General features: G+C 44.2%; 1 protein-coding gene across 1 annotated transcript; it reads left to right on the top strand.

Moving 5' to 3' along the window:
* The first annotated feature begins 899 nt into the window (after positions 1 to 899).
* On the top strand, positions 900 to 4,065 carry LOC119162023 (uncharacterized). Its single transcript, XM_075879804.1, has 3 exons — positions 900 to 1,058; positions 2,509 to 3,356; positions 3,959 to 4,065. The coding sequence occupies exons 1-2, from the start codon at positions 1,053 to 1,055 to the stop codon at positions 3,352 to 3,354; spliced, it is 852 nt and encodes a 283-aa protein (XP_075735919.1). The 5' UTR covers positions 900 to 1,052; the 3' UTR covers positions 3,355 to 3,356; positions 3,959 to 4,065.
* Positions 4,066 to 15,899: the final 11,834 nt, after the last annotated feature.

Raw genomic sequence — 15,899 nt, 5'->3', positions numbered from 1 at the left:
TTGAAGGAAGCTCACGCAAAGCATTGTCATCCCAACTCCATCGCAACAATGCATCCCGTTTGCTGCTCAAGCATGATATTAACACCAGCATTTATTTCAACCCTGCCGGCTACAGCGATTTATTAGTTCATGTTCGGGAACTGTATGTCATGAAATCGTCACACCAGGCTCTGTAGGCAATTTAAAAAAAAAAGGCCTCACAGACAACAAACGCAGGCGTCTTACTGTTCACCTCAATATCTTTATTTGAATTGCGCGTTTTCTGGATAACAAAATGCAAACCACTTACACATTATGCTTAGCACCTGAACGTTTGGCCTCATTGGTAGCTTCTTGACAATGCATTGCAGGAGGCCATAAATTTATGGAAGTGGTACTGAACATTATTACGTGATTTTTTATGCCGTGCCATTATTATTAATTTCAAGGGTTTTAGTGCCAGAACGGGGATATAACTATCAGACACGCTGTAATAAAGGCGTCTCAAATCGCGACCTTCTGGTGTTCCTTAACGCGCACTTACATCGCCCAGTACACAACATTTGAGCATTCTGCCTCTGTACAATTGCAACCGCCGACGTCAAGATCGAACCGGTGACTTCAGGGTCAGCAGCCGGTCACCGCAGCCACTGTGCCACTGCAGAGGCTTTTACTTGTAAATAAACGGGTTGCCTCCATCGGAAAAGCCAAGCGGGCAAGGGTACTTGACATCATAAGTCTTCACCGCGAAAATGCGACTTATCTCATTACAGTTTCTTAATGAGACCTTTCAAGAAAACTGGACAAGGGAGCTTTTTCTCGGAACAGGGGGTTGTTTGAAAGGCGGAGAGCGACTGTTGAATCCGGTGGCTTCAGCCCCCTCTCCCGTTCCTTACCCCCTGGAAGCGCAGCGGGGAGCGCTTGCTCCTCGCTAGTGCAGCTCCGTCACATGGGTCCAGGAGGTATATAAAGGGGGCTGAAGTCTACGGCTGACTACAACATCTCTCGGCTCTTGAAAGCAGCAAACCCCTAACGATAACCAGAGGCCTGTCAGTGGTAGCCGAGTTCCTAAGATGAAGGTAAGGATGTTTTGCTGTTCATGATGTTACTTCAGATTAGGCCAGAAAATGAACTCCTTTCTTCTGCTTCTCAACATGTTTGTAGTTATGACTAGTAAACCAAGTGATTGAGGTGTCTCATGATAAGGTGGTTACTGTAAAATATATAGGCTAAAGTCGCTGCCTTATTAGGCTTGACCTCTCAATCCAATACGCACGTGCTTTTAGGGTTAAAGTTCACGGTCACAAGGGCAAGCTACGTCTGCCAGCTTTCCATCGTGACCGCGAGCTTTTAGTGATTCTAAAGTGTTTTTGTTGGCTGTCGCATAATCGTGATCCCTTTTCGGGTTGACAACGGAAAGCTCATTTTTAACTTGGTTGCAGCGGGAAATTACTGACTACAGCACTTTTTATTCGCCACAAGTGTATTCTAAGCCTCTACACAACTTTAAAAAATATTTACCACTAAAAGGTGAACTTGAATTTTTATATAAAACAAAGTTAATACCATCTTGACTTTCTAGCTACTGTCAGCACCAGCGTGACTTTTTGTGTTGTATTTGTATGCTTGCGTTATCAACACCAGCGACCAATTAACAGTCACTTTTAGGATAGGTGTGCAGCCCAACCTATGGGTACTTCGCTCAATTGCTTGAAAACGCTGGTCATTCTGAGTGACCACTGACTGCTCACCTGTAAGCACGCATGATTATCACCGTGCTAAAAAGCACCCATTCACGAATAATTTGTTTCAGGATAAAAACCCCCACACTAGTTAGTAATCGGGAGCCTCAATGACGTTACCTTAAAAAAGAGATTCTCTGGACTTGCGTATTCAGTAAGACCGTTTTATTTAGAATTAAATGATATAAATTTTCTGCTTCAGGGCTCACAGTTAGTAACATCATACACCACTATATTGTTCTCATTAACTGCGAGAGGCTGAGAAAGGTGATGAAAAAGGCTAGTTTGATTACATTCATGAGTATTGAGCAGTTTTGCTACCACAAGAATGCATGACGCCTTGTGGCCTTTCGTTGCGAGAGTTTTAAACTTCAGTGAAGTGCAATCGTGAGCTATAATGCACGTTACAATTTCATATCTATGTCAACTGCTTCATCTCCCTAATAACTTAATGATCTTCAAGATACCACAATTCATAAATTTTTGACACCTACTCCTCTCACGTTCAGTATGGAATTGTGTAGGCTCAGTATGAAGTAAACTGCGAGGAACCTGCATACCCAGTATGAATGCAAGTTTTTATTGCACTCAATATAACGTTCTTTTTTTTGTAAACTACACTTTTTAAAGTTTATTTCCCAACAATACATGTGTTCTCATGGTAGGACATGAATGGAGGATAGAAAACAGCATTCATTTTTTCTTGTCATATTTGCTTACTTTTTGTACAACGTCCCTTCTTGAAAACCACTTTGCAAGTATAAACGTCTCTTCCCACCACTTTCAGTTTACAGGCATTGCAGTTCTCGCACTCGTGGCTTGCCTGGCTTACGCCGAAGACGCCAAGAAAGCAAGTGAGAAGGATGAAAAGAAGGATGAGAAGAAGGACGTTGAGGGCCGTGGTGGTATCCTAGGCGGGGTGGGCCTGGGTGGTGCCGGTTATGGAACTGGATTTGGTGCTGGCGTAGCTCCTGGACTCGTTGGATCCGGTGTTGGAGCTGCGGGTCTTGGAGGTGTCGCAAACCCTGCCCTTGTCGGATCGGGCGTTGGTCATGGTGTTGGCGTTGGAGGAGCTGGGTTGGGCGTTGTCGGAAACCCAGCCCTTGTAGGAGCCGGTGTAGGTCACGCATCTGGCGTTGGAGCCCCGGGTCTTGGCGTTGTCGGAAACCCAGCCCTTGTAGGAGCTGGTGTAGGTCACGCAGCTGGCGTTGGAGCCCCGGGTCTCGGCGTTGTCGGTAACCCTGCTGTAGTTGGAGCAGGTGTCGGTCACGGTGTCGGTCTGGGACACGGCGTCGGCCTTGGACATGGAGTAGGTGGTGGCTTCCAGTCAGGATATGGCACCTCTGCCGGTGGCCACCAGTCTGGTTACCAAGGTGGAGCAGCCGGTCACAACCAGGGATCCGGTGCCTTCGCTGGCGGCGCGTCCGGAAGCACCGTGAATGCGTTCAAGAACGACGCGGGTTACAGCCACAGTTCTGGCTTCTCTGCCAGTGAGAGCAAGAACTTCGGTGCGGGCCACAAGCAGGGATCATCTGGGTTCAACAGTGGCGCCGCTGGCCACCAGGCTGGCTTCGGCAAGACTGCTCAGGGAGGTACTGCTGGTGTCGGAGCGGTGGGTCTCGGCGTTTATTAATGGTAAGTTCACGTTGGTATCGTTACTGGCGCTTATGTGCACAATAAGTTAACCAATACAAATGTGATGATCTCACGTGTACAGGAGTCATTGTATTCGAGCATAATCTCTTTAAATGCTTTAAATTTGATTTCAAGTGTAGGAAAACATAGGGACAATCCTAGCAAGAACATGTGGGGAGAGAATAGGGGAGTTGGAGGCAAACAGACAGCACCACTTGTAGGCTTTTGTACACGTGTCATCAGGAAAGGTCACGTGATGCTTCTATTACGACGTAATTGTGGTCAGTCGCATGAAATAGAGAGCTATTGGAAATGAAGATTCTAGATTTGTGTGAATAGAAGCACAACATTTTTTTATTTCATGAAAGGATTGAGAGGGCACATTTTCCCGAAAAAAATCAAGATGTAGCAAGTAAATGAAATCGCAGTTTTAATGGAAGTGAGTTGGCCATAGACTGTCGCCAGGAAAAAAAGGGCCTAATCGCACTGTTTTTTTCTATGCCTTAGTGTCTCTGCAATAAACGTACCGCTGTAAGAAATTGCACCACTCTTCGGAGACAAAAAAAGTTATAGAATAATTATTTTCAATTGCTTTATTTCAGAGCAAAAGAACTTCCCGTCATCATCAGCGTTATTCTTCGTGGCCACATTCAAATCAGTCAACTCTTGTGTTGTATGACAAAAATAAACTCATTGGCGTTCTCCTGTATTCATTTGTTACGTTTCATTCATTCACTAGCGCACATTGTATATTGTACGAAAACATCTAATAGAAATTCGAGGTATTTCACTACACTGATCATCGATACGCTGTAGAAAGAGACACGGGCCTTATTCACAAAACTTTTTTACGTAAGTGCATTTTGCCATTGGTCAGCCGGTTTCGTTAAAATTATGTTCATCATCGTGACTCTCTACTATTCACTTGTGATAAATTTTAGCGCAGGTAGTTTTGTGAATGCTGGTTCATATGTACCCGCATTCAAAGCCACTACAAATTGTTGACGTGGGTTCAAGAGTCATTTAACTGAATGAATGCATGTCCTACGTTTGTAGTGCTGCTGCGCTCTAATTCAGCAAACTCTTACAGATTTTAGAGGTGAAGAACATCTATCTATCTATCTATCTATCTATCTATCTATCTATCTATCTATCTATCTATCTATCTATCTATCTATCTATCTATCTATCTATCTATCTATCTATCTATCTATCTATCTATCTATCTATCTATCTATCTATCTATCTATCTATCTAACTATCTATCTATCTATCTATCTATCTATCTATCTATCTATCTATCTATCTATCTATCTATCTATCTATCTATCTATCTATCTATCTATCTATCTATCTGTCTATCTATCTATCTATCTATCTATCTATCTATCTATCTATCTATCTATCTATCTATCTATCTATCTATCTATCTATCTATCTATCTATCTATCTATCTATCTATCTATCTATCTATCTATCTATCTATCTATCTATCCGCCTGTGTTTGGTGCTCTCATGATCGTCTCCTTAACTTCATGAGGATCAAATTTGGTATGAGAAGGTAACATGTTCTGATGAATATAAATGTCGTGTAATATGAATTACGGGAAAATCCGGTCACGTATTATCGTGAAACTCTTTCCTCATGATGCGTGTGGTGAATAGCCGTATACCGCGGCCCATGGTATGCTTGCATGCGCCATGTCTTATTGACAGCCCATATCCTAGGAATGGCGAAAACAGAGATTGGTAATCCAAATGGGAGAGCTTGGGACCTTGGAATGCAACGAATAAAAATGAGGATCTCTTCGCGAATCCGACCAAAGCATTCTGTGGGCCACACAAGTATTCTCTACAAAACCCCATCGGGTCTTGATACTGCTATAGAAGAAGGCCTCGTTTAGGCGCAATGTCGTTGCGGAATCAATTGAGGTTGCTCGACTGGCTGTCTGCTTTCATAACAAAGCAATAAACATTACATAAGCACTCAGTAATACACGTGTGATATAAGGTAACGCAAGTTATGGTTCCAGTGTTGACCCCGCTTATGTAGCATTTTTATAAACATCCAATTTATATTTTAACGGTTCTCCACACCGGAGAAATATGACAACGAATGTTACGTGTGATATCGGCGTTATTGTATCATTTAGTACACTTTGTTTTGACAATACTGACGTCTGTGCTCGAATTCTCACGTTACTTTCGGCGATTGCTTAAACTTAATGTGCCAATGTTGTGTAGGTTCCGGGTAATCCCATACAACTACACACTGGCAAAAACACGTCGATCTGCAGCGTAACGCTTGGCTCAAAACCGAAAAAACGCAGCTTTGAGAATTAGTCGCCGAATGATTCACATGACAACGATTTCAACAAAGCGTGGAGTCTGTATTATTTTTTGTTTGCTTTGTTTTTGAAGATATCAAATGTAGTGTAATTTAGATGTTTCGAAAAAGAAGAGTAAACAAGGTGGTAAAAAGTTTACGTGTTCCTACTATACCTTGCGATCTGTGTGCACACTCAAAAATAAAAGGCACAGAAAAATACCTGAATTACGGTAAGTCGTCTGAAATACAAAAGTTACACCTATTATTAGTGTTCATTGTATAGTGATTACGTGTATAATTTCTTACATTGTAAATGACCAAAAAGTAATTTGTGTCCTATAGCGCAAGAACCGACTTTATACATGGTGGTATGAATTGCCCAAACAAATCCGAACCCCCGTGTCTAAGGTGATAACGCCAGGAACGATGGGAGGCTGCTCTGCGCAGCTAGAAACCGAGGTTACCACTCTGTGCCGGGAGCTGGGACAGAGAGGTCGACGAAGTCTAGAAATGTCCGGCCACCCAGAGCAGCTCGAGGGCCCATCGTCATGCTGCTTTGATATCAACCATCCCCCTATCCCTACAAGATTCTTCAACAAATGAATAAAGTTGTTTACCTACCTACTTTTGACGTTTTAGCAAAACAAAAAGAACTTGAGTGCTCGTCGTTGAAAAAAAATATTATAATTGTTATGCTAATGGGCGCCTCAAAACATAATAAGGTTATTAGACCTGCTGTATTGGAGGGCTCCAGAAATTACGACCAACTGTTTTTTTTTTCCACAATTGAAAATTTCAGCTTAGGAGGCTTCAGAATTCCACTTCCATCGAAAAGCAGCAGCCTGGGCCCGCCGACTTTGGGTGGGTACAGCTAAGCACCACAACAAGGTCACCATGGTGTATAGTGCTTGCCGCTGGGTTTTATGGTGTACACTGAATGAACAATGTGAAAGTGTGCTTCTATCGCACACAGAACAAAACAGATAACCTTCAAATGCCTCAAGCAAATATATAGGTGATCCGGAGGTGCAAATACGATGACTTGATAATATACTACCATGACATATGCTTTCATTCCAAGTTCGCCAATTCATCCGAACGGGACGTCCTGGTGTGTCTGTCACGTTTTCTTCATGGCCAGGAAACATGACTGCCACATAGTCATTGCAACTCGATGATCATTATGTCATGTTACGAGAATTTCTTCTGTATTTTAAAACACTGCTCGCCATAATATTGACTGGCTACAACCGTCACACAAAAACAGCTGCCCTGACCTTCATATAAAATTCAAATGTTTACTAAAGTGTTTTTTCTTGACTTATAACTTCTGCTCCAGCGAGGTATCTCCAAATCAACGTATAGTTGGTGAGTGAAGTCAACACATGCTCGATTGTAACAATATTTTTGCGAAAAACTTAGAATTGTAAAAAAAATAACTGTATACTTGCAACAGAATACGGATTGCCGTTTAAAATAGGCACGATGTGTAAAACCTGTGCAATGCAATAAAGATGCTCCAGTGCACCATGTGTCAGAGCAGCACCTACTTCATTCTTTTTTTCAGTGCCCAGTCGAACTCTCTTTCAGGCCGTCGAGCGCACGCTCCGCTTCCACTCGCCGCTTCCGCATAACAGCTCTGTGCGAGTACACTACGGGTATCTAAGCACGTATAGCCAATATTTATTTACGAAAGCAAATAGAAACAGCAACTGAAGAGATTGAGAAAATAATCACCTAAGATACTAAAACACAGTGAACCTACACAAATATAACTCGACTGTTTGAGCTAGGACCTTCTAAGGTACGAGCGAAGTCAACCGAGAAAAAGAGACAAAAACCTAAAAGCTGGTGAAACGAGGAAGTTGAGAGAGCCACAGGAATACGTCAGTAAGCCTCCAGGAAACACGGGTATGCTGTATCAGGTATGTATGTCAAAAGAAAATGGGATATCTTTTTGAGCTACAGAAGGGAAGCGTCCAATGCGATCAGTGAAAAGATCTGAAGAAATGGGGCCTAATGGATGGCGGAAGTAAATGAAAAGATAGAAAGGCAGCTGCAAGGTTTGGGAACCATCTCAGTGCACTGAGTAATAAGTCAAGCGTGGAACAGAGGCTTATGACTACAGTTCAAGGAGTTAGGCTAGAAGGGCATAAGGCACTGAAACATATTGGAACAATGACGACAGAAAAAATTTGAACATCAACGAAAAACTGCATGAACCATACCGGATGAGGGTGGAACAATTAGTGCAGTGGCTTCACTGGAACAAGGAGAGTGGAAAGGGCCGAAAAGAGGGTTTCGAATTGCCCGTCAATAGGCCCTGATGGCATCCGAATTATGCTAATAAAGAAACTAGGACCAAACTCTAAGCAAACATTAAGAGAGGAAGCGAGCAAAGCAATAATGGATTGTAAAGACCCCAATGGGTGGAAACTAGGCAGAATGAGCATGATCTCTAAAGGAAAAGGGGACACAGTTGATATAAACAACTGCCGTCCTATAACAGTGACGTCACTAGTTTACAGACTGGTGATGCAGATAGTAAAGGAAAGACTACAGGCACGGGGGGATAGTGAGAGGTTGCTGGGAGAACTACAAAATGGGTTCCGCAAATGAAAGAGGCTGGAGGACAATCTGTTTTCATTGATGCAGTGTAACTAGCGGTAAAAAAACACAGGCCGCCTGTGGCTGGCATTTCTAGATTTCAAGGGAGCTTACGATAGTGTGATTCAAGAAGACTTGTGGGGAATACTGGACACACTAGAAGTGGAAGATGCAATAACTAATATTCTAAAGGATGTCTAAAAGTAACAAGGTAGTTATAAAATAGGAAGAACAGGTATCCGGACCTATACAGATAAAACACGGGCTCCGATAGGGATGTCCCTTGTCACCTTTGTTACTTATGCTGTATCTACAGGGACTAGAAGCCAAATGAGAGGGGAGTGGACTAAGCTTCAGCCTCTCTTTTGCCAAGCAAGGAAGTATACGTTGAACAATCATTACCAGCATTGATGTATGCAGACGATGTTGTATTAATGGCCAACCACAAGGAAGATTTGCAGGGATTATAGACATCGGCAGTAATGAGGAAGATAGGTTTAATTTGTTGTTCAGTATAGTGAAAATTTTGCAATCATGATTTCTAATGATAACAAAACAGTGAGCATAGATACAGGAAGTCATGCTAGAAATAGTAGATAAATACGAATATTTGGATGTATGGATAAACAACGGGGATAAGTACCTAAGAGAGCATGAACGATACGTAATGAGAGAGAGTAACAGGAATGCAGATGTAATTGAGAATAAGATACTGCTGAACTACAAAAGGTATGACGTTGTGAGAGGGATTTAGAAAGGTGCTATTGTCCCGCGTTACGTTCGAAAATGTGATCTTGTGCATGAGATCAGTGGTTCAAGTAAGATTGAGAATTAAACACTGTGACATAGGTAGACTTCCTTTGAGAGCACACAGAAATACCTCAAATCAGCGGATAGAGGATGACATGGGATACACATCGCTCAAGTGCAGGGAAGCTAGCAGCAAGATAGAATTTAAGGATTGAAAAAATAGGAGAGGAACGTTGGGCTAGGGAAGTTTTCAGCTAATGTACACGAAGAGTGTTGATGCGAAATGGAGGAAACAAACTGGAAAATTGTAAAGCAAGTATTTGGGCAACAGTAGAATACCAATGCATTGAAGAAGAATGGCGATTTGGGCTAGATTTGGGCAACACAGCGCTCGTGTTGTCCTCTTTTGCCTTCCGTACCTCGACTTTGTCTGTTTCTTCTAGCACATTCGTGCTCGCGCTGCAGCCCTTATTAGTAGAATACCAAGCCAAAAGAAAACATCGGTTAAGGAGAAGGTGAAGAAAACAGAGAGGGACATGTGGAAAATTGGAATGCTTACAAAATTGTCACTAGAGACCTACCAAAATTTCAAGCAAAAAATCACAAAAGAAAAGGTCTACAATAATTCTCGTGGTCGTTTTAGGCTGTTCGAGGCCAGAACGCGAGTACTGCAAACTAAGATTTATGGAGCCAAACACGAAGGCACAGACGCGTTATGTAGTGCGTGTGGAGAAGAGAAGGAAACGGTTGAATATTTGGTAATGTTCTGTAAAGGGCTCTACTTTATAGTCTAAGATATTGGCAAAGAATTTTTCAAAACACAATGGTTTAGGGGCGGTGAAGGCAAATAAACTTTAAATGGGTAGAAATAATCAGAAGGGAGCTAACTGATTGGTGGCTACAATCAAAGCGCGAGGGGAATTCAATCCCTCAACACATAGTGATAGTACTTAACTTCGTGGCTAGGCGGCATGAGTCGCCAACCAATCTGAAGGACACTGCCAGATACACCCATCCATGAATCTATCCACTGAAAAGCTCAGCTGAACGGCTGCACGCATTAGGCAGCTCGCAGATTCATGTCTTCATGCGATTTAACTTGCATTCGGGCTTCTCGTCGGCTTTCACGGGCGCAGGGGGAATGAAAAAAATACATAGCGGCGCGCTGTTTTCACCAGGCTCTGACTGGTGACAACAAGACGATTCTATATGGTGTTAGTCGCATGTGTGTTTCTGTATTATTATCATCCAGGCTACAACCGCTTTAAATGGCTGCAAAACAGAAAACGAAGTAGATAGAGCGTGTCCGGGTTTATTTTCATGCCCACTGTGTCCGCAAGCAGTCTGTCAGACCAAGCTACGTTTTCAATTTTAGCATTCAAATTTAACAGCATTTGACTTTTACTGCACCCGCGTTTTAGTTCATTTTTCAAGGTATTGCAACCTCAACATTTGCATGGCTCAAAATATAATTCTGCTGTGTACCACTCTGCATATCTGACGGAAGAAAGCCAGATTGTATTCTTCATTTCTCATAAGTAATAAAAAAAAACAACTCACAGGATCTCACTTGAAACGACTGAAAGTCAAGAACCACCTTCGTTTTATTCCCATTTATACATTGAATGTTTCTTACTCCCCTCCGGGATTCTTTTGCTCCCAAAGTGGTTTTCTTACTGCCTTAAGGATTGTAGACAAAGCTAGCTTTCTGCTCCTTAGCTGTACTGCCCTCGTGGTAGGCGCATTTCAACGACGCGAAGAATATGATACCATCTAGTTATGTGATCTTCCGATACGTCACAAAGCTTTATGATCTGTGACATAATATGATGACTTCTTCACGTAATAAAGATTTCTTGCATCACTCGTGTTGACGCCGCCGATGTGAGTAGACGCCGGCCGCCACCGGCGCATAAATATTGCTTTCATGAGGCGTTTAGGGTTTTCGCCCTAAGACACTGTTGATTGATTTGTGGGGTTTAACGTCCCAAAACCACCATTTGATTATGAGAGACGCCGTAGTGGAGGGCTTCGGAAATTTTGACCACCTGGGGTTCTTTAACGTGCACCCAAATCTGAGTACACGGGCCTAACACATTTCCGTCTCCATTGGAAATGCAGCCGCCGCAGCCGGGAATCGAACCCGCGACCTGCGGGTCAGCAGCCGAGTACCTTAGCCACTAGACCACTGCGGCGGGGCGCCCTAAGACACTGTACGGCTGTAGTTTCGCGAAACTGCAGGTGCCGCTGCAGGTGTTTGGAAGAGGGTGGGTGCACTAATCAGGCAGGATAATTGGTCTTGTAATAAATCTTCGTACTGCAGTCGAATTTGTAGCCGTTATCTACAACCCGAATATTTTATAGATTATAACAAGTGGTGGCTGAAGACTGCCCTTCACATTTGGGAGCGTAGCAATCAGTATCACTAAACGAAACTGCGATGCACCGCGCAGTCAACAAAATGAGTCTATCAGTAGCATAGCTGCTTCGCGATCACTGTTGTGGGCAACGCTGTAATTACGGCCCCAGGACTAATGGGAGCCCATGGACACCACATGAATCATCGGCGAAGTACGCGACGATTTTCATGTACTGTGTCGTAAGGAATGTGTGCTTTGAAAGCTGAAACGGGCGCCCCTTGTGGCAAAAACATACAGGTCGACAGCCAAAGGGCCTTTACTCTGCTTGCTATTAAATTAGGAGGTAAACAGAAAGAAGATAGAAACAAAACTTAGCAGCCGGATATAACGATTCGTCAACATATACACAGACTAGCTCAAGCCACCGACAACAGGCCGAAATTTACTGGACCATCACAATGGGTAATGTTAGAGTCGGCATGAGGCTTTAAACTTTTACAGCACGTGTTAAAAACATAGGCCATGATTGCAAGAATTTTTCGAATTTTTCGAATTTTCTGGCTCCTGGTTATACTCTCGGTGGCAGCACTTGTAATACACAAAAGCTTTCCTAAGAGAACAGATGAACACCTTTATCTCTGGAAGCAGTCTACCGGCATTGCGTGCTATTAAGCGCATAAACTTCTGGCTTGCGAACAATGTTCTACACTCCTATAGACCATAGCATGCATCAGACACAATAGGCACTCAAGCTGTTCTATTAGCTCTTGGCAAGGACTCTCGAAAATCGACTTTGAGCGAGTCGAAAAGGCAACTTTCGGTCAAGAGAACGTCACTGTGACAAAACAATGTTCCGCGGATTACTAAGAGTTAACTGTTATTGGCCAAGCAGATGACGGGCGAGCGCCTCGATCAAACAGTCGCAAACAACACACGCATTTGATATGAGCCGGGTGTCCAGAACAAGCGCTTCACCATTGTCATTTACAAGTTTCTGTTACTACTTAAACAGTGCGAATACAGCGGAAAACTGAGCCATATAGCAGCTTCGAATGCAGCCTCGGCATTCATTTGCGCGAGAGACACACGGCGGCATGTCAACTCCAGCTGCGGCGCGTGGCTACTAAACGCCGCACTTACACCGACGGCCACTTCCCATTGAAATCCGCTCCTTCGCCCGGCAACTGAAAAAAATAGAGGAGTAGCTGGTCAGATGGTCGGAAATTCGTGGATGGATATTAAAATATACCGAAGGAGAGAGGGAAACAACCACCTCAGCCCCGCCTCCTATTTATTTGATTTACAGAATACCTGCGTCGCGTCGAAGGCATCGCCCCACCGCGGTGGTCTAGTGGCTAAAGTACTCGGCTACTGACCCGCAGGGCGCGGGTTCGAATCCCGGCTGCGGCGGCTGCATTTCCGATGGAGGCGGAAATGTTGTAGGCCCGTGTGCTCACATTTGGTTGCACGTTAAAGAACCCCAGGTGGTCTAAATTTCCGGAGCCCTCCACTACGGCGTCTCTCATAATCATATAGTGGTTTTGGGACGTTAAACCCCACATATCAATTAATCAAAGGCATTATAGAAGGGGAGACATGTTTACTATCCGATTATTCGTCTTATGAGACTCTTTACTCCACTTGTTTTTGGTTTTAGTAATGTGAAGAAACTGCCATTGGAACGACATATGTCAACTGGGGTTAGAAAATTACTAGGCGCATTTTGTTGACTGAGCCCAATGTTGGCACTAAGGAGCACCGGCAGTACGTTTACAAAAGTGTTTTGCATCAGAATTGTTCGTAAGACCTAATAAAGATTTTTCGCAACGTACTACACTCTATTTATTGCGAGCATTGTACAAAAGATTCAGCTGCTAATTTGTGCATGCTCATCATCAGCACTTAGGCCTGGGTTTTGGGGATCTTGCTCCGCTAATACAGACGAGTCTTGCGTCCTCAACGTTGCTTCACAAGTGGTAGAGAGTGCTGCCTGCTCCCCTTGTCCTCCCTGTGCTCCGGTGCCTCGTCCGCTTCATCTACAGTGCATTTTTGGATTTGGAGCTCCGTTTGCGTCATCGCATCTACAAGCAGCTCTCAGTAATGCCACATGGCGAGCCGAACAATGCAAATCCATCCACCTCGCCTGCACCTTTGGGGATCCCTCTTAGACAGTCACCTCCTGTCACAAGGATTCCCCGGTATTTGCTGGCCTTCGTAGGGAAGACGGTGAGGAATAGTTTCAGCAATGCGACAGCGTGAGTTTGCTTAAGCACTGAGACAATAATGCGAAAATGTCCCATGCCTTGTTCTATCTCACAGGGGTTGCGAAGAATAGGTTTTTCAACTATGAGTTGGATTTCTCTAATTCGCACACCTTTAAGCAGCTGCTCCTTCAGAATTTCGCCAACCCTTGCGTCCGTTCCGACAACGCCAAACGGAAGCTTGCTGAACGTGTCCAGCCTTCTGGCGATTCATGTACTTCGTATATAAAATACTACTGTCGCCCTTTGCCGCCATGTCAGTGGCGGATGGCAGAAAATGAACGCTTCGCTACCTCCTCAAATATAGTAGACGCCATGGCATTCAACGCCTTTATAGCAAAAACCCTAATACAGTCGCGCACATCATCAGCATATGTCAGCTCTTCGATGATCTTCATCTCCACTTGCAACCTAACGTGCCTACTCCATCAGCCCTCAGCGACAGTGAGCCACGTGCCTTGATTTGTTCTCTTATCCGCGCAGAACTGCAACTACAACTTGCGTCATCTTCTATCGACCTCCGTATGACACCTCCCGAAGGCAGTCTCGGCAAAACCGCGAGGGAAGTGCTGGCGACCATGACATGCACTCAAGTCCCCAACCCGCATCCAACACCTACGCCCACCTGCACCAAATTTGCTGCTCTCACGTCACCTTCCCAGCTGCTACCGCAACATACGTGAACAATGCCTGCTTGATTGAATGCTTTCACACCAAGGGGAAGGCCCGAGTCTTTCAACGCCTGGCGTTCACCGTGACCTGATTGCTAATTTTGCGGAATCTGAAGCCAGACTTAAAGGTACTGCCGGCGGCGTCAAGAAGTCGAGAGGCGCGACCACGACAATTTTGAACGAGATTAGTTTACCTTCGTTCCCCTCCATCGCAGCTTACACCATTATGGTCACTCACAAACTGCGCCAACCTTCCATGCAGTCGATATGTTCCGTTCTATGCGTCGTCACTCTCCATCACATATGTGGCCCTCCTCTTCTCCCCTTCGTCCGACCACCACTGCATCTGATCATCATTCCCGACACTGAGCAGTGCAGCTTTCTGATGCAGTGGATACGTTCTATTCATTGCGTTGTCGCTCTCCATCGCATATGCGGCTCTCCTCTTCTCCCCTTCATCCGGTCACCACTGCATCTGATCAGTCTCCGGAACACTGAGCAGTGCAGCTTCACAGGGAAAGCTGCATCTTACGGCCTGCATCAAACTCTTCCGGAACGACGCTAAATTGTACCTTCAGTGTGTGTTGAAGGTGTATGAACGGAAGGTTTCGTGGAGAAGGCTGCATCGTTTTCTATGATTAGTGAGGGCCTGTCTTCTTGTTCGCGAAAAAGCAAGATGCCATGCGATGGTCTCCCTCTTTTTTGCGCTAATGAAGTATTTGTACGAGCATCCACTGTTTGCACAGTCCAAGGTTTCATTGAGGCCCTCCGTCATCACATACATTTTCTTATTCAGTCTTCATGTTCTAGTGCGCTTTTAGAAATAGCACTTCCTCTCATCAGCTTCCACGTTGATGTCTTGCTGTCAGAGAATTATTCACCAGACAGACTGCCGATTATTCAGATATTGATACACCTGTTCTCCACTTTGCCACACCTGCTGATTGCTCCATTCTTCCAGATCATAAGCATATCTTGACGTTGATATTCGACATCATTTTACAGCGAAAACTATTATGAGATCACAATTCGGGCCACGCGCAGTTGTACGCCGCCCCCACTGCCGTTGGTGTCCGTAACCACATCGCGTGAAATGAGAAAAAATTAACATCAAAGAGACAGTGGGGCCTGAACCCGGGTCCACTGGGTGCCAGCCCAGCATTCTACTGCTGAGCTACACTGTTGCTGGTGATTTATTGACAATCTTTCCTTAGGCAAACCTGATTACCATGAATCGTATTGTTATTACCATGAGTCGTATTACCATGAATAAAGCATTCATGGTAATACGACTTATAAAGCGTTTTAAAGCAGCGAAAGAACAACCAGTCATCGCACAATGAGAATAGCGTAACGTGTGGGCTGTCCGATGCTCCAACCCATTACAAAAGCTTTTTTTGCTGACCTACTTGCTGTACCACATAGCCACTTCATCCATAATTTCTCCTCGTTGTCAGCCACTGCATGAACAATTTGCACAAACTTCCTTGCAAGTGTTTGGCGGATACCACGCTTCTCATAAGAATGACGACAAAAAGCATAGCAAATGCCGGCCTACAGCCCAA

Source organism: Rhipicephalus microplus, chromosome X (assembly GCF_043290135.1).
Source record: "Rhipicephalus microplus isolate Deutch F79 chromosome X, USDA_Rmic, whole genome shotgun sequence".
NCBI classification, from domain to species: Eukaryota; Metazoa; Arthropoda; class Arachnida; order Ixodida; family Ixodidae; genus Rhipicephalus; species Rhipicephalus microplus.
The sequence above is the reverse complement of the archived record's forward strand: the minus strand, read 5'-3'. Positions and strand labels throughout refer to the sequence as shown.